Below are 19,488 nucleotides of genomic sequence, written 5' to 3'. Positions count from 1 at the left end.
GTTGAGATAGTACTTGGAGGGTGTTGAAGTTTTGTCTATTGAGAAAATTCAATCATTGTGTAGGGTTAATCTATTTGTAGTGGATAACATTGTTTCCGCTGTTAGTTATCCACAACAATTATGATAACCAGGGTCAGCTGCTCAACGTAATTAAAGTGGAAGGGCTACCATCATCCAAACATTACATTGACTACCATGTCCAGAGCCTGGTCAGTTTTAAATATATGTGAAAGCTTAATGAGAAGGTAAACTGGTAAAGCATTGTGAACGTTTTTATTTGTTATCATGTCAAATATTCCTTCCTAATATTTGTTTACACTGATTTTTCTTCATAAACTTGCGACATTAATAAATTTGCTTGGTGCCGACCGTATGAGAAAATAGATAATACTTAAAACTTTAGCAACATTAATCAACAGATGTACGCATGATGTTTTGTATTCTTTCTATTGGCTGCACAATGCAACACCCTCCTGGCATACGTTCTCTCTTTTTAGACATTTTTTTTAATTGCATCAGGAAACTGTGAGATTGAACGCATAGTGGATAAGTACTTGGATGATATAGAACAGGCCGGGGAGCAGATTGAGTGGTAGAGCTATTAGTAGTAATTAAGTAACCAATGCTAATTGCTAAAGCTGGGATCCGATTGTTCATCCAACACAAACAGCAAGTTGATGGGTCTTTTTTTATTAAGAACGTAGGGTATCACAATAACATTTTCCCCCAAGTGACTTAATATAGCTTTTTACAAAATGAATCGCTTCAATTGTACTTTCAACAGCTTGACAATCTCTGCTTATCTGTTAGCGTTGACACACAGAAATTTAGTTTTACGTGTTAATAATGGAAATTTCATTGACTTCTACTAACACAACAATTGGACTCCGCACACTGTGCACACCATCAGACCAGGTCAATGAAGCAGAGACAACTGCATTGGTTTCAAATACTCCTCCAGTAATATTGACAGCAAAATCTTGTTGCTCGTTCATTGACTTGAACGATAGAATACTTGGAGTAACAGTAATATTTAGCTGTGGTTGCTCGCTGATTATTGCCTTGTATGTAGAACATGCAGAGCCAACATTGGTAACCTTCCTTGGGAAATATTTATGAAATGGTTGTTTCGTATTGACATATGAAGTCATTGACGGATAGTTGAGAAGCGACTCGTCTCCCTCTACCTGACCACAAGTTACATTCCTACCCGTTATGACTTTAAGTGCGTCCACTGAGTAATGTTTGTCGCAAAGCATCTCTACGTAGTCATTTTCTGAAATATCATATACTAAGCCAGGATCTACAGCCTTTACTGGATTGACTTGACCGGCGCCATAAGCAAATTCCCCTCGTGTTGGATCAACGTTTTTCATGGGAGAGGCTACAAAATCAAATATATCTTACCTAAGCGTTTTGTAAGATATCTATGGTATACGGATAATTATGTTCAGAGTAAAACATCACCTGTGGTCATCAATGCAGATTTAATAGCTGCAGGGGACCATGTTGGATGATATGTTTTAACATAAATCGCTGCCCCAGTGACATGAGGACAAGCCATAGATGTCCCCGATTTAATATTATACGCCACTGAGCGTTTGTCGCCTTTAACATTTGAAAACAAGCCTTTTGGAGACCAAGCTGCTAGAATGCCAACTCCTGGAGCGCTAATGTCTGGCTGCAATAAATGTGAATAACAGTTCCAATACAAGCAAAACCAACATTATTATTTTTTTTCTAAGCAAATATTGTATTAAGAGTGAAAAAGAAAGTGTACAGAATACAAGTACAAGGTGGACTTATAGCCCGCAAAAAACAGCAGTGTTACATGAAGTTAATCAAATCTGAAGTATGGCTAGTTAGGGACCTCCCATTTGGTGATCCATGGGGATTTTACATCATACACTAATCCACATATTAGCACAAAATAAATTGAAGAAAATGCACCTTAAGAATGAGTGGCGTGACAGTACTAGGGCCCCTGGAAGAGAAAGATGCCACAGATGGAGCACTAGAATCATATGCAGCTTCACCTTGATAGATAATGGCCGTGGGGTCACTGTACATAGCAAGAAGAAAGTTCAACTTTTACTTCAGCTAAAGTTCTGTCTTAGAAAATTTAGACTGATGCCACAAATAAGCTTTCATCGGATTTATATAACTGCGGCACTTTAGTACACTACTAGATATTAGATCTTCACATAGTCGTGATTTAGCTAGATTAGATTCTTCAAGTGAAGCTGTAATGTAGCAGTGGAAAATAAGTTAAAACGGTTCTCTATCAATCTAACACTCTAACTTGGGCGGAGTCAGACTCCTCCGCAGCAGTCAAGACTTTTCAAAGTGGCAAAGTACATTGGGCAATCAAAGCTAAATGGAACAAGGTTAAGCAAAAGGCTAATTGGATTAATGTAACAAGTACATGGCACATGGCGGGAGTCGAATTTTAGCGCGTATTGTTGTGCTAAGAAAGGCGTGCCGCTACTACCAAAAGGAATTCAACAATAGTGGGGCAAACCGGACTTTCTAAATAGGATAGAAACGGTCCTGATATAACTTACTTTAGATTTACGCACTGAGGAGGTTTAGAAGAGTCTTTTTGGACAATTCTAACTCCAAGTTTTTTATTCATTGTAATATTTTGTTATTAATTAATACAATTAGCCTTTAGTAAAAAAAAAAATAACACTCGAACCTGGTAGTATTCAGATATATCAAGATTTTGGAACGATCAGGATTATTGCTAATAACAGTAGCTGGTAGGGGAAAACTGAAGGCGATTTCTTGTGTTTTATTAGTTACCACCACTGCTCCCAGAGCACCAGCTTCAAAAGCACCTCTCGTGCCATTAACTGCACCACACACAACGATTTTCCCCTCCACCAATTTTTTATCCAAGCTACCAGGAACGCACCTTGAACTGATAAATGAAAAAGAAAACAGTCAAGTTGATTTGTGGAATGAAGGTTAAATAAGAACAATAGTTCTAATAATTAATATGATGTGGTCTATTGCCTTGAGCCTTCGTCTGCCGTGCTAATTGCAGCATCGCCTCCATATATCAGTGGGGAGAGAGTTTGTGTCGTTTCAAAACCATTGACTGCAACTCCCTAATCAAAATAAATGTGTTTTAAGCATAGTCACAAATTTGGAATCCGTCGTTAATTCGGCAATGATCAAATCGTTAATTCGTACAAATTCATTTAAAAAATCAGAAAAAATAGGAAAACCATAAATAATTAAAACATAAAATAGTATGCAATGTGTGATTGTGCATTATATCAGGGTTACTTTCAGCATATATTAAATTCAAAATTTGCAAATATATATGTAAAGTCTTATTATATCCTATGATATCCTACAAATATTTGCAATTCAGAAAATAAAATATTAAAATAAATTAATTGAAAGCTATCTATCATTAAAAAAATCAGAAAAAGGAGACTTTTGCAGTTTTTACTGTTTATTCGTTTAGAAATTCGGTAACCAGTCAATTCCGAAACTTTTTACATCTTTTTTTTGAAAAAAACCGGATATTTTTGTGACTGGTTTTAAGTGAGAGCATACCTAGCTTTTGAGTATGTTGAGTATAACTATGAACTACCTTTAATAGGACAACAAACTGATGGAACATGAACTTGCCTCAAGGGTCATATTATTGCCTAACTCAACGTTGCTTATGATCCTGCGGTCAATAGTGCTTGCTCCAGTACTTAGAATCCATGGTGCATCATTCCTTAGAGTCTTCATACCTGGTCCAAAATTTCCAGTTGAAGCAGATACAAGTATTCCCTTCTGCATGGCATGAAATGACCCGATTGCAATGGCATTGTCCGAAAAAGCTTTATGTTGTTCAATATGTCCAAGTGAAATGGAAATGACATCAACACCATCAGAAATTGCATCGTGAAGTCCAGCTAGTATGTCATGTTCCTGACACCAGTCAAAACACACTTTATACACGGCAATTCTAGCAGATGGAACAGCTCCTCTTACAGTTCCTTTTGTGATACCGAAAAAGCTAACATCTTCCACTTCTCGCCCAGCTATAGTGGATGCAACGTGAGTTCCGTGTCCATCTATATCACGTGGAGATTTCTCTTCTGAAGAGAAATTTCCATCAGCTTTGTAGAACTTCGCCCCTATAATTTTGCTGCAGTGCACAGAATAAACTGAATGTTATTGACAACAAAAGCCAGTAGAAGTTTTTCTACTCTTTTTTCATATTTGGTAACTAATAGTCTGTATCTTCTACTTTTAGCACTAGTGCGTGGTCTATATAGCTTCAAATTTAATAAAATTCATAGTGTTGAAGTATAGAGATAAAAAATTCAATTACAAAATGATATTCTGCCAAAAAACACAGGTAATACTTACTTGTTACAAGTAAAGTTATGGCAAGTTCCCTTCCATTTACTAGGAGGCGGGCCAATACCACTCGCATTGAAGCTTAAGGACTCTGGCCAGATTCCAGTATCAATTACACCGACAATGATGTTACTCTCAACGTCAGGTATTCTGTTTACGGTACTAGGAAAAGCCAAGAAATCCCATGATCTTGTTGTTTGAGGGTGGTGTGTTTTACTAAGAAAAACTGAGACTACACCCTTCGTGCCTACAAGACAATTTTGTATATAACAGAGGTAAGCAACCTCAAACGCTATAAACTAGAGCTGAAAGAAAACATGATCGAACTACATAAAGAGCGAAATTTTTGAGTGAAGAAACAAAAGAAACATATCACATACCAAGAAGCTTATTCTTCTCTTTATCTGTAAGCCAAGCTGCAAATCCGTTGAAACTATTTTTGTAGCTGTAAACCAAGGATTCTTGGGGAGAGCTGCACAAACCATAGAGGATATATTTGTCAATCAACAATGGAAATTCTTAACTTTGTGTTGCGTATTAATAGAGCTTATCGAATGGAACATTTATTCTTTATATAGTTTCAAGGATCCTTTGTCCTGCGACCTGAATGACCAACTGTCACCCTTGTCCTAATTGAATTCCACAAAATGTTATAATGGAAATTTTCAAATAGGTTGCTAGTACAATGAATTCAAGTTAACAATTTGAACCATTATGTCTGCTGCACAAAACGCTGTGATCAAACTGTTAAAATCATTGCTTATTTGATCGCTATAGGCACACTGACACACGTACAACTCAAGAAACGTTGTGTGTGTACCCACGCCTCTGGCCTTTGGTGAGAAATCCACCCATGTGCCTGCTGTGTAGATAGGCGTAATCGCAAATCCCTATATAGTATGAGCATAAGCATCGCCGTTTATACTATCAGTTGAATGTCGGAGTTAATTTAGGCCATCGGGTTAAGATTATGACAAAATAAGTATTTTTGAGCAAAAACCAAAAATTGTTTGGGAGATTACAGCATAAAAAAACATCTTTATTAGTTTAACAAAACTGAATTGTACTTCATAGGAATATAAGACTGCACGTACCTGAACTTAAATTCAAAACCAATACCAGTCAGCCCATGCGCTATGCATGTACCATATGACATACTTGATTAGAGGCTAAGGGTATAAACTAATTAAAAGAAGGAAGAAACGATACCTGCCCTCAAGAACTTGCTCTAGTGCACTCAAATGTAGTTCAGATCCCAAAGAGTATCCCTCCTCTGTTTGTGCACCCATATATACAATGTAGATCTTCATCATAAGAAACAAGCAACAGAAGATTGTGAGGACAAAAAACACCAAAAAATGTATCTGGTCATCTTTACCGAGTCAAATAGTGAAGAAATGGTCATATATATTTTTCTGTAAGAAAACTATAAATGTGTAAAATATTTCCTTGCCTTTCTTTCACTGTCAGCCTTGACAACATATTGGTTGCTACAAGTTGAGAAGAAGATCGTGGCAGAAATGAGCAGCAATGTGGCAGTAGAGGTCATACTAGCCATTGATTCAAAACACAAAAAACAAATGGATGGGACTACCTCTTATACAGTGCGGGGCTAGGATGGTGTGAAGGTACACCCTGGCTAACCCTGCCTATCCAGAAAATAAAAACTACTACCATTGGAAACAGGTATATATACCGTACTAACTTACGGTAGAAAATGAAAAGAAAACTAATCCACACCGAACTAAAAACCTTAAAGCCCTCACCTTCCAAAAAATAAAACTATATCTCACAATTCCCTCTCAAGATAAACAGCATTGGTAAGTCTTGCTGACCAGTTCTGTAATGAAACTGAAACGATTCTTTGTTTGGTGAATTCAATTTTCTGTTTTCGTACTTAGAGCCAGCTGTAAGGGAAGATATAAGAAGTAAATGATTAACTTACATGCTGTTGCAGAATCACTGAGCAACAAGAGCTGGTACAATAAGGACCATTTTAGGTAATAAAAATGAAAGCTTAATGATGATCTGAGATACAATTAGGACCATTTAATCAATAATTGAAACTGATGATCTATGATCTCTTGATATTTCTCGGTGTAACTAAAATATCCTTGTCTATATGGCCAAAAATGGAAGGGGATGATGATCGATGATCCCAGATGGTGTGCAACGGGATTCAACAGTTTGTTCCTTTGCCAAAACTTATCAAAATCAAATTCTTTTCTTATACATAAATTACATAGCTCAGACCAACGTAATATAAGAATATTTGAGGTAGATCCAAATCAAATAGAACTGAGGAATATATATGGAGACAGCAAGCTTATTCATATGCCGTACTGCATAAATGCATATAGGAGTTTCCACGTAAGTGTTCACTGGTACCTTCACTGAACATTTAACTATCACAACAATTGGACTCCTCACGCTATGTACCCCATCAGACCATGTCAATGAAGCAGAGATTACTGCCTTTGTTTCAAACACACCTCCAGTAACATAGACTACAAAATCTTGTTGCTCGTTCAAGGCCTTGAATGTTAGAATAGAAGGAGTAACAGTAATATTTAGCAAGGGTTGCTCACTAATTGTTGCCTTGTATGTAGACGTTGCAGACCCAACATTGGTGACTTTCCTCGGGAAAATTTTATGGAAAGGTTGTTTCACGTAGGCATATGAGGTCATTGACGGATAGTTGAGAAGCGCCTCGTCTCCCTTCACTTGACCACACCATTTTTCGCAATCAGGAATGGTGATAAATTGGGTTTGGAACGGATAAAGTGTGTTCCTGGGAACACTTAAAAGGTGTTCCAATACTTCAAAATCGTTCCTTTTTAATAAAATAAACTGGTTTTTGTTAGTAGACCCATCTTCCTAAAGGAGCCAACAGTTAACCGACTCGGCAAATTATTTTCTGATGTTGAAATGAACGATTAAAAATTAACACTTACAATTAGCAGTAACACTTCAAAACACAACAGTTCAGCTCCAACTTTTCATTTTATTTTCTGTTTTTTCCAACTTTTCAGATCGATCCAACTTTTCTCCTGGACGCATCCTCATTTCTTGATCTCACTCTTAATTTGGTCAATCAGGTAACATTTCTATCAATCTCACTCTTAATATTTCAAGCGATCTCACTCTTTATTAATTTGATTAATTTCGAAATCAAATTAACTCAAATCACGAATTAATTGTTTTTTCAATTCATAAATCAAAATTGTTTGATTCATTCAAGTTCGCTTCATTGATAACTTCGATGTTTCGATGAAATATTTTTTAGCAATTTTTCTATAAGATTGCTATATATTTTGAATCTGAATTAACTGAGGTGTTTTAATGCTTTTTGAAGTTACTTAAAAATGTGTTTGTTGTTAATTAATGTGATGTTAATTGAACTATTTAGTTTTTTTTTTGCTAAAGATATGTTATTATCTTGAAGTCATCCTCCTCTTACAAACATTCATGATATCATGATTAAGCCACCTTCCTAAGAAAGGTGGTGGAGTTACATTCCAGACCGAAGAAAACTTAGGTAACATCCATCCATTTTGTAATCTATTCTCTTGATCTAATGTAGTATCCCATGTCATTGTTTCTGCCATGTGCGCAGCGAACGTTGCCAATGCATCAGCCCCATAATTAGCTTCCCTGTAGTTCCAATTCACTTGAAAGTTTCCTTCCGAACATAAGTCCCGAATTTCCTTTATCAGCTCCTTTGCACTTGCTGGTAATGGGGATGACAAATTTGTTACGACCTCGTAAAGCATTCAACAGTCCGTTTCGACGAGAACATTTGCCAGGTTTGAAGCTTTCGCAGCTTGTAATCCAATTTTCAGTGCAATTGCCTCAGCCAAAAAAGTCGTAGAGAAAGCAATGGGAGTAGCAATGGCCATTATGAACATACCATTTCCATCTCTGAATAAGCACCCAGCCCCTGCTGCACCTGGATTCCCCAAAGATGATCCATCAGTATTCAGTTTAATCCAAATGAGATGGTGGTATGATCCCATTTAACATTAATTTCAATCTTCTCTGAGCCATTTTGATTTCGAGTGTCAACAATCGCAGCCATGATTTCCGTCATCTTTCTTGCTTTGATAACACAACGGAGAGGCTGTTGTGGTTTTCCATTGAAGATAATCTCATTTCTCGCCAACCATATGGTCCATAGCCCAGCACCTAGTGTAGTCATCCACCTTCTTGCATCGACTTCATACTCTAAACATTTAACCATGTATTGTAACCACTCTCTGAAGGTGTCACCAGTATAGTAATCCACAGAAACTGACAGACCAAGTCCCAGCCAAATAGCTCTAGCAAACGTACATTGGACAAACAAATGCATAGGTGCTTCGTCCACACACTCACAAAGAGAACATTCTTTCTTCACCGTTAAACCTCTCCGGCATAGGAGGTCCGCAGTTGGTATGATCTCATGTAATAACTGCCACATAAAAAATCTCACCTTATACGGCAGATTTAGTTTCCAGATTTTGGCAAAAATCTTTAGTTTTTCCCTCGTCGGATCACTCCAATCCTGCAACAGGTTATATGCACTTTTAACCGTGTAATCCCCATATTTATGCGGCCACCAGAAGGTCGTGTCTTCTCTTCCTTCAGAAGTGAGTGGGATGGACATGATTCTTCTGGCGTAATCAGGTGGCCATACCTCCGTAATCAGCCTTGTGTCCCATTGTCTGGTAACTGGGTCAATGAAGTCGCAAACTCTATCCTGTACACAATCCCTGGGTTTATCAATTAGAGGCAGCGTAATTGGTGTGTCAGGAATCCAATTGTCTTTCCAAGCCCGAATGGAAATGCCATCTCCCACCTGCCATCTCCTTCCCAGTACAATAAAATTTCTTGTGTAGTGCAGGGCCCTCCAAGTTGTTGATGCAGATGATGTTAAATGTGCATGCATAAAATGTTGCCTCCGAAAGTACTTATCCTTCATTTGAGTTGCCCACAGAGATTGAGGATTACATAATTCTCATGCCTTCTTTCCCAGCAAAGCTAAGTTTTGCATTTGAAGATCTTTAATACCTAACCCTCCGCAATTAATTGGTGAGCATGCAAGATCCCATGAGAAATAATGCATCTTTCTTTCTTCCCCCGTATGAGCCCAAAGAAAATTTCTTCTTATCTTATCCATCTCTTCAATAATATTCACCGGAATTTGAATGCATGACATAACGTGTGTAGGCAAAGCAGAGAGGACAGAGTTAATCAAAGTAAGCCTTCCACCTTTAGACAGCAAGCTCGACTTCCAAGACGCTAATCTGTTGTTGAATTTCTGCATTAATGGCAAGAAGTGTTGTCTCTTATTCCGCCCATTAAACACAGGTGGAATACCCAGATAGGTTGGAAAGTGAACAGTGCAAGGCGTTCTGAAAATCCGGTGGAACATTCTAGAATCTCTGTTTGGTAGTCTCTTATTATGAATGAATTGAGACTTTTGTCGATTTAAACTTTGACCGAGGAAAGACAATATCTTTGCGGATTAACTTGTCGATTTCTATGGCTTCTTCAATTTTCCCTTTCCAAAAAATAATGGGTGTCACAAGATACATTAGATGGGTGATTGGCAAATTATTAATGCGGATAATTTGATTCCATGGATTAGTCCCTGCTCTTGCAGTCGATTAAGATTGAGCAAAAGGACTTCAGCACACAGGACAAACAAATATGGCGATATAGGATCGCCTTGTCGCAAGCCACGAGTAGGGGAGAAGAAACCATGAGGAGATCCGTTAAGCAAAATAGAGAAGGTTGGACTCCTCACACAGAACATCACTTTTTGTATCCAATCATCATTGAACCCATATTTATTCAAAACCTCCTCTAGAAAAGGCCACTCAATTTTATCGTAAGCTTTCTGCATATCTAGCTTTAGCCCAAAACATTTTGCCTTTGTATTTGACTTACCCCTGATAACATGAAACGCCTCGTGTGCAAGCAGAGCATTATCCTGGATTGATCTTCCCGGTAAGAACGCACTTTGTTGAGGGCCAACTATTCGCTGTAAAATCGGTCTCATCCTCTGGACAATAATCTTAGCAATAATCTTGTAGCTTACATTAGTTAAGCTAATAGGCCTGAAATGATCAGGCGCTGAAGGGTTGGGTATTTTTGGAATCAAGACAATATTAGTATGGTTTATTTCTTTAGTGAAGGTGCCTGCATGAAAGAAATGTTTAACCAAGCTGATTATCTTCTCATTCACTTCCTCCCAATATGTCTTGTAGAAAACTTGACTTGGAACCCACAAGTTCGGGCGGGGCTTTGAAGGAACCAATATTTCGATTTGCATTTGAAATCTCCTCATTTGATACCATACGATTAGGGAGTCATTATTTGCTTGCATCACCGGCCGGTTGGATCACTTCCATTAACTCACCATCATAGACAGGTTCAGATGTGGAAAGCAGATTTGAAAAGTATTGTACAAGATGATCACCAATCTCCAAACGTTGTGTTAAAACCTCCCCATTCAGCTTCACTAATCTGTTTATATCGTTTCTTCTGCGTCTGTTTATCACCACTGTATGGAAGTACTTTGTGTTCAATTCGCCCATGCCATACCAGTCGTGTCGAGCCTTTTGTCCCCAATGTGTATCCTTTAGTTTTAGTAACTCTTCATACTCCAACAGCAGGCGCTGTTCCTGGTTGAGTTGTTCCTCAGTGGGAATAATGCATCTATGTTGTTGCGCTTGGCACTCTGTTAACATCTTATCAAGCTGCTTTAATTTCACATCCAAGTTCCCAAAACAATTGTGATTCCACTCAATAAGATCTTTCCTACAAGCTGATAGATTTCGACAGAAAGAGTAGGAAGGAGAACCCAAAAAACCTCTTGTCATAGCATTGCGTACTACATTCTTGCATCTCGCATCCTGAGTCCACATCATTTCAAACCTGAATGGTCTTTTCAATTTTTGTTTAGCTGAATCTAAACTCAAATGTAACATCTTGTGATCAGATTCTAGAGTAGCATTATGGAATAACAGAGCATTAGGAAATATATCCCTCCATTTGCTTGAACACAGGGCACGATCCAATCTTTTTGAAACTCTATCATGGAAGTTAATCGGTTATTTGTCCATGTAAAAGTTGATCCCACAAACCCAAGATCCATCAGTCGACAATTTTGTATCATATCAGTGAATGGTTGGCATTGCCATTGGTGCACTGGACGACCACCTCTTTTTTCTTCTCTATACAAAATATCATTAAAATCTCCAACATATAACCATGCTTGATCATTTCCAGGATTTAAGGTTTCCATCATTTGCCATTGTGCTTTTCTTGTAGAAAAATCATTATTACCATAGATGCCAGAGAAATACCAACAAGGTGAGCTGATTTCATTAATTTTAACATGAATGATCCAATCATCTACATACACAATGTTAAGGTCTACATCAACATCCCACAAAAACCATAAACCCCCAGACATTCCTCTTGCTGGACAAACATAAGAGTGATATCCACCTTTAACCATTCTAAGTAATCTACTAGATTTAGTCATACTCGCCTTAGTTTCAGACAAAAAGATAAATTTTGGTCTCAGTTTCTGTATTGAATCATTCAACGCTCTTATTGTCGAGGGGAGACCAATGCCTCGACAGTTCCACACAAGGCAACTCATGTCTTCTTTGGGAGCTGTTTGCGGGCAACTGCCTTCACCATCCGGTATGGATTATGCCTACCGGAAAAGCCACTGGAATTACCATTAGAAGAGAGGGAATTTTCATCACCAGCAACATTCAGAGATGATTTGTGCCTAGGCTCTCTGTCTCGAAACATGCTCCCTTCAAACTCTTGATGCTGAATAATCCTTAACTCAGTACTCTCAGTATTTGCAATTCCAAATTCAATTTCTTGTCTCTTGTAGTGCATGGAATTCTCATCACCTAAAGCAGTATCAGTATAGTCAGACAAGTCCACAAAAGGTATGTTAATGGGGTTATGAAACATTTCCTGTGAAGTACTGATGAAGGAAGTATAAGGCAATGAGGTCAGTTGCTGAACAGGTATTTCCGGAGAGAGTCCCAGATATCTTGGGGCAAAGGTATCTAGATTAACTGGGTTAGAGTTGATATTCCAATCATTACTAGTACCAGCATTGTGTCCAGTCTTCAGAGTTGTTCCAACATCTCTTCCAGGGGAGCTGACTTCCATGATCATTGGGCCTTTATCTCTCCCATCCCTGTGTTGCATATGAAGGTCCATATTTTCCTGTCCATCGAGAACAGATTCAGTATCATTGCCTTGTCTCGGAATCTCAAAAATCCTGAAAGGGTGGTGCACTCTTGGAAGCTCATAAGGGTTAATCATCGACATTTCAAACATTTTTTGCTTGACCTAGTATTTGAATGATTTTTGCAAAGTTCCATATTTCCATGTTCAATATCCTTATTTGTTTGACCTGATATTTGAATACTTTGTGTTTAATTATATAGAAAGAGAAAAAAAAAAGGCAACAATGCTTGTATTTAGGTGGTACAAAAATAGGTTATGGTTACAAATTAGTCTTTTCGATTATTTCGCGCGTTCTAATTTCAAGTTCCATTTTCAGAATGTCAACCCTGCTTGACAAATCATGGATGTCCAAACCTAGGGGCAGTGATGAGTACATAAAAAGAGTAGAATTATTTATTAGGTTTACACACTATAAAAGTGAACCAGAAAGCTTGTTCTCGTGTCCATGTTTGAAGTGTAGAAATGGGCATGGGAAGATCCCTCTTAGTATAGTTCATTATCACCTGTTGCATCATGGTATAGATACATCATACACTGTATGGTTTGTTCATAGTGAAAGAGATGCAGAAAAACTAGAGACATTTTTAATGTCTAATAGTGTTGAAGAAGAGATTATATATCATTTTTATGAAGAGGGAGACATTGATGCAAATCAAGAAGGGGTGGATCTCGTCAATGACACTTTTGGAAGAGTTGGTGAAAATGCTGATGCTTTTATGGAGGATATTAGAAGAAATGAAATCGAAGATTGGTCTAATTTAGAGTTTAATGCTCACCAAAATTGCCAAACTAAAAAGTATAAGTCTATTTTAGATGATGCAAAACTGCCTTTGTACTCTTCATGTGTAGGAAAGCAAACAAAATTGTTGGCCATAGTTGAGGTGTATAACCTAAAAGTTCAGCATGGTTGGTCTAATAATAGCTTGAGTGATTTCCTCCAAGTAGTTAAGAATTGGTTACCAGAAGAGAATACATTACCAAATAGCACTTATGAAACTAAAAAAATGATCAAAACTGTGGGAATGGATTACGAGATGATAGATGCTTGCTCGAATGATTGTATTCTCTATTAGGGTGATGAAAATAAAACAGCACAATTTTGTCCCATATGTCATACATCTAGATGGAAGTTGGAGTACTTGACAGAAGACCAACCAACAAAAGTTCCCACTAAAGTTTTGAGATATTTTCCTCTTATACCAAGGCTAAAAAGGCTATACAGGTTAGTGTACTTGAGAAGAAAATAGTTGATTGTGTGTCATATTGTCTATTGTTAGTTTATTAAGATGATAACTAATGATTTTTTTTTTCTACAACATACCATGGATAGCTAAACTAATGACTTGGCATGCTAAGATAACGCCATCCATTGAAGTCATGTGGCATCCGGTTGATTCTCCGGCCTGTTTGGCTTGAGGTAAATACCACTTGGTCTAACTTCACCGAGGAAGCACGCAATGTGCGTTTAGGACTTGGAACAGATGGTTTTAATCTATTTAGCCATTTAAGTAGCGCTTATAGTTGTTGGCCCGTTACTATAGTACCTTATAATCTGCCTCCTTCTTACTGCATGAGGAAAGAATTTTCGATGTTGACTCTATTGATTCCAGGTCCAAGTGCTCCAAATAAGAACATTGATACTTATTTACAACCATTGGTTGTTGAGTTGAATGAGTTATGGCATAGTGGAGTGGCTGCTTATGATTCCCATGCTAAAAAAACATTGGGTTAGATAGACTTACCCCCCCCATTACTAGTTGCCAATTAGTGTTACCCCCCAATTTAAAAATATTAGTGATACCCCATTTGTTTGTAAGATCCAACGGTGATTTCTTCATCCGAAAAAAAAAAAATTCATCTCGTAGTCGTTGGATCTTGCAATTGGGGGGGTATCACTAATATTTTTTTGAACACTAATTGCAACTATTAATGGGGGGGTAAGTCTAACTAACCCAAAAACATTTAATTTAAAAGTTATATTGTTGTGGACAATTCACGATTTACCTGCATATGGGAGTGTATCGGGTTGTGTAACACAAGGAGCATACGCTTGTCCTGTTTGTGCTGAGGGAACCCATGCTGAGAGACTTCATAGTGGCAAGAAGCATGTTTATCAAGGCTCTAGAAGATTTCTTCCTTTAGATCATGTATTTAGGATAGAAACAACAACTTTTAATAATGAAGAATAACACAATATCTTTCCTTAGAGGTTGATAGGTTTAGAAGTCGAACAAATGGTTAAAGATATTCAAATGGAAGTTGGTAAATCTAAAGGAACACTCCTAATTGAATAACAGGAACGCTCCTAAAGCGTGCTCACACATTTGAAACACAAGTAACAGGAACACTAGTGATCTGTTCCAAAACTAGTCAGGAACAGTTCAAGTCCGTCCCAAACTGAGAAAAATGGTGTAGTGACAGGTAACAACATTCTTACTCGTTATAACTTTAATTGCATCCAGTGAGTAATGTTTGTTGCAAAGCATCTCTAGATAGTCATTTTGTAAAGAATCATATACTAAGCCAGGATCTACAACATGCGCTGGATCAATTTAACCGGCACCATAAGTGAATTCCCCTTGTGTTGGATCAAAGTTTTTCATGGGAGAGGCTACAAAATCAAATATATCTTACCTAAGCGTTTTGTACGATATCTATGTTTTGCGAAAAATTATGGTCAGATCAAGTAAAACATCACCTGTGGTCATCAGTGCAGATTTAATTGCTGCAGGGGACGATGCTGGATGATATGGTTTCACATAAGTCACTGCCCCAGTGACATGAGGACAAGCCATAGATGTTACCGAAATCTAAATCTATTATTGCACAGTGGGCAAAAATGCTCATATGGGTCTTCAGGAGGCCATGTCAGCATAATTTTTAAGTAAGGACGCATTCTTAATTACAATCAAGGACATGTTCTTCATTTATTATAAATAGGTCCCTAAGTTGAATTACATCACACCTAGGATCATCTCGAGATTTTCCAGATCTAATCGAGATACAAATAATCAATTACACGCGCAATCTTTTTACCGATTCGCCATAACCACGAATCAATACAAACACAAAATTAGATTAAAAACAATAAATCCTTCCACTTCAACTATGAATCCTAATAAAACAAAAAAAAAATCCAAACTACTTAAAAAACCTTCTTAAAACCTCATGAGACGAAAAAAACCTCCAAACAATAAACCTTCTTATACTTCTCTAAGACCTAGCTAACTCCTCAAACTACCTCTATCAGCAACCAAATAACTTCTTCCGAGACACATCTATCATCAGCAACCACCTTCCAAAAGGCTACCTTGAACGAGCCTGGAACGTTTTCCTTCAAAGAGTAAGTCTAAAAGCAACCATATTCCTATAAGATACAGAAAAAATATTTAGATTTATATTTTAGTGATCAATTTTCCGTATTCCTTTTCCTATTATGATCGTCCTGTTGCAAAATAAAAATTTGGTGATAGAACCAACCTTTACTTTCAAGATGTTGGAAAATAACAATGATGATGTTGATTGTTGATTGTTGCTTATTGCTTCAGCTTCCCTTTCAACTTCAATGACTTCAAACTCTTTAACACTCCCCATCTTATCACTGCACCCATCCTAGCTAACTCCACTTGCTCTTCATTGACTTCCTCGATCTCCTGTCTTAGACCCTCAAAGTTGAAGCTTCGTTTTCGTTCTCAACCTGCAATTTATTTTCTAAAATACTCATGCAAACTCAAGCTAGGTAGTAGGAAGTACACTTGGCACTAAATCCTTGGAATCATGTATACTCAACCTCAAATTAAACAATGTAAATACTTCTTTCTGCACTTGAAACCTGACAATAAAACTGTAAATACTTCTTTATTATCTTGAAACCTATTTGTCACCAACATATACTATTTTTGGTGATGGTAGCACAATGTATGGTCAGCGAGGGACTGATACAACCGACAGACATAGAAATGACATTCTACAAAAGCTAATAAAAGATATTTATTGTGGAGGTAAGATCAAGTTTTAACTTTTTGTGGTTTTTTCTTTCAACACTTTTTTTCACATATCTGACAAAACTTTTTTTTCCCACATATCTGACGTATTTTTTTCTATACGTCCCTAGAGAGATTAATAAGTTAGAAAATGCTAGGATTGCTCGCTATAACAGATGGAGAATTTTGGCACAAAAAAGAAATAACGGTAGATTTTTATACGTAACCATTATTGTTAAATTATTATATTTTTCCAATAAAAACTAATCTAAATCATTTTCTATTAGTTGATTCAATGCATCATAAAAGGATCTCTACATCTAAAAGTACAACCACTACGCGTAGACAAGAAGAGATGTGAAAGCATAGAAACATTGATAAAGAGCTAAATGCACATATCGATAGTAGAGGTAACAATATTATAAACTAATTGTGAAACCTTTTCTATATTGGTATATATCTGTTAAAATTTTAATATTAAATATTTTAAAGTTTGCTATTTCTTTTTAGGTGTGCATAACTTTGGACCACCTACTAGCGAGTGTTCTTAATGTGGAGCAATTGTGTGAGAGGGTGAAAGAAACAATAAGGGAAAATCAACTTTTCCAACATTTTCCATTTGTTGTCAAAATGGAAAAGTTTAGCTACCACTTTTAGAGAAGGTGCCTACATTTTTAAGACATCTTATAGACTTACAAGGAGGAAGGAGATCTTCACATTTTCGAAGGTGTATACGAACGTACAACTGCATGTTCCAATTTACTTCTACAGGTGGAGAGATAAACAAAACATTAAACAATGGTGGGGGGCCTTATGCCTTTAGAATTAGCGGTTAGAATCATCATAATTAAAATTGGATCACTTCTACCAATTGAAAACCACCCACCTAAGTTTGCTCAATTATATATCTATGACACTGAGAACGAAAGATGCAATAGAATGAATGCTATACCTCCATGTAGATCCAACAATTGTTGACGGGTTGATACAGATGTTTGATAAATAAAATAAAATTGTATAGTCATTTAGAATGGCAAGAGACAGATTTAAAGAGGATGCTATGGTACCAGTTCGTCTAAGACTTATTTATAATCGACAAAGTGATGGCAGACAATATAATTTGCCTACTTCAACTGAAGTAGCGGCTTTGATTATAGGAGATGGATTTGATGTTACTGATTATAGAGATATAATTGTTGAAACACAATGTGGTGGACTTGAAAGAAGAAATGAATTATATCACAAATTTATGACCTTGCAGTATCCTATATTATTCCCATGTGGTGAAGATGGCTATTGACCTGGGATCCTATATAGGAATAAAAGTCAGAGTGAAACTGAAGGGAATACAAAGAATACGGGTACGAAAACAAGGAATATGGCTACCATGAGAGAATAGGCTACAAAAAAGAATTAAAGAAGGTCCTATATTATGGATTGGCGGGAATCTTCGTCTATCGTTCATCATAGACGATTATACAAGTATGGAAGATCAACGTCTACATTGGTATTGTATGAATCAAGCAACAATCAAATCTGAATTGTACAGCAATTTGATGGATGCAATAACAGCAGGTATTATAGTAAGAACAAATAAATAGCATTTACCTTATTATAAAATTTTACCTAACTTCACTTCGAATTGCAGGTGATGCGTCGGCAACATCAATTGGGAAGCGTTTGATCCTTCCATCATCGTTTACAGGAGGTCCCAGATACATGGTGCAGACATATCAGGATGCCATTGCCATTTGTAGATGGGCTGGGTCACCTGATCTTTTTATAATGGTCACTTGCAATCCAAATTGGGATGAAATTAAAAGCTTTCTATAACTAAACCCTGGCCTAAATTTGCATGACGTTCCAGACGTTGGTTGTAGAGCATTCAAGTTAAAATTGGAATGTATAATGAAAAAATTGCACAAGGGAGAACATTTTGGCAGAGTAATTGCAGGTATGTAACAAAACAATGTAACCATAGTAATGTCTAAGAAAGTGTACCTGTTTAGATCAGCTCACATTACTTGGATAGATTCTATATAACATGTTTTGAAAGTCAGCGTAGTCCTGAACAAAAAAGTAATCATGAATGATATGTTTATAAAAAAATTCTATGTTTATTACTATAGAACTTATAAATATTGCATAACAAATTCCATGTTTTTATTTTTGCTACATAACCAATGTTTACTAACAAATTCTATGTTTTATTCTTTTGTTAGTATTGTATGTCATAGAATTTCAAAAGAGAGGGTTGCCACATGCCCACATTTTGCTTTTTCTACATCCGAATGACAAGCCAAAAAATGGAACAGATATAGACAAACTAATATCAGCAGAATTACCAGACAAAGAAGCAGACCCCTTGCTATATGAAACTATAGTTCGTACAATGATTCATGGACCGTGTGGAAACAAGAAAAGGGGTTCTTTGTGCATGAATGATAAGAAAAAATGTTCAAGACATTATCCAAAGGGGTTTTGTAGTGAAACAACATTTGATGAAAAAGGTTTTGCTGTGTATCGAAGGAGAAACAACAAGTGAACTGCCATGCTAGGTGATAAAAACCCTGTTGAAATCGACAATGGATGGGTTGTTCCTTACAACCCAGCACTTAGCAGAGAATTTTAGTGCCACATTAACGTTGAATATTGCAACCGCACACGAATGGTTAAATATCTATTTAAGTATATAGCAAAAGGATAAGATAGGGCTAGATGCACCATTGAAGAAAATTTGAAATATGATGAGAATAAAAGAAAAACTATTCATGAAGTTGATGAGATCAAGCACTATCTAGATTGTCATTATGTGTCTAGTTTAGAAGGAAGCTGGAGAATCTTCGAATTTGACATTCAATTCCGA

At 36.9% G+C, this 19,488-nt stretch overlaps 1 protein-coding gene and 1 long non-coding RNA gene across 5 annotated transcripts; one reads left to right on the top strand and one right to left on the bottom strand.

Moving 5' to 3' along the window:
* Positions 1-663: 663 nt before the first annotated feature.
* On the bottom strand, positions 664-7,413 carry LOC147486718 (subtilisin-like protease SBT4.3). 4 transcript variants are annotated; one of them, XM_086573069.1, is made up of 12 exons: positions 6,760-6,891; positions 6,138-6,278; positions 5,825-6,020; positions 5,581-5,675; positions 4,752-4,843; positions 4,381-4,618; positions 3,642-4,156; positions 3,019-3,109; positions 2,699-2,923; positions 1,951-2,062; positions 1,468-1,681; positions 664-1,384 (listed from the first exon to the last, which is right to left on the bottom strand). In XM_086573069.1, exons 3-12 carry the CDS (start codon positions 5,927-5,929, stop codon positions 834-836), a joined length of 2,238 nt encoding a protein of 745 aa, XP_086429195.1. In that variant the 5' UTR covers positions 5,930-6,020; positions 6,138-6,278; positions 6,760-6,891; the 3' UTR covers positions 664-833. The 4 variants fall into 4 exon arrangements, with proteins under 4 accessions (XP_086429195.1, XP_086429194.1, XP_086429193.1 ...); XM_086573068.1 differs by having other exon boundaries at positions 5,825-6,278; XM_086573067.1 differs by lacking the exons at positions 5,825-6,020; positions 6,138-6,278 and having other exon boundaries at positions 3,019-3,113; positions 3,646-4,156; positions 6,760-7,413.
* On the top strand, positions 7,359-18,681 carry LOC147486717 (uncharacterized). The gene is made up of 4 exons (XR_015202408.1): positions 7,359-7,469; positions 16,910-17,032; positions 17,133-18,197; positions 18,271-18,681. It is a non-coding gene; the product is annotated as an uncharacterized LOC147486717 (long non-coding RNA).
* Positions 18,682-19,488: the final 807 nt, after the last annotated feature.

Source organism: Coptis chinensis, chromosome 7 (assembly GCF_015680905.1).
Source record: "Coptis chinensis isolate HL-2020 chromosome 7, ASM1568090v1, whole genome shotgun sequence".
In the NCBI taxonomy this organism is placed as follows: domain Eukaryota; kingdom Viridiplantae; phylum Streptophyta; class Magnoliopsida; order Ranunculales; family Ranunculaceae; genus Coptis; species Coptis chinensis.
Note: the sequence above shows the minus strand (reverse complement) of the source record. Positions and strands in the feature narration are given on the sequence as shown.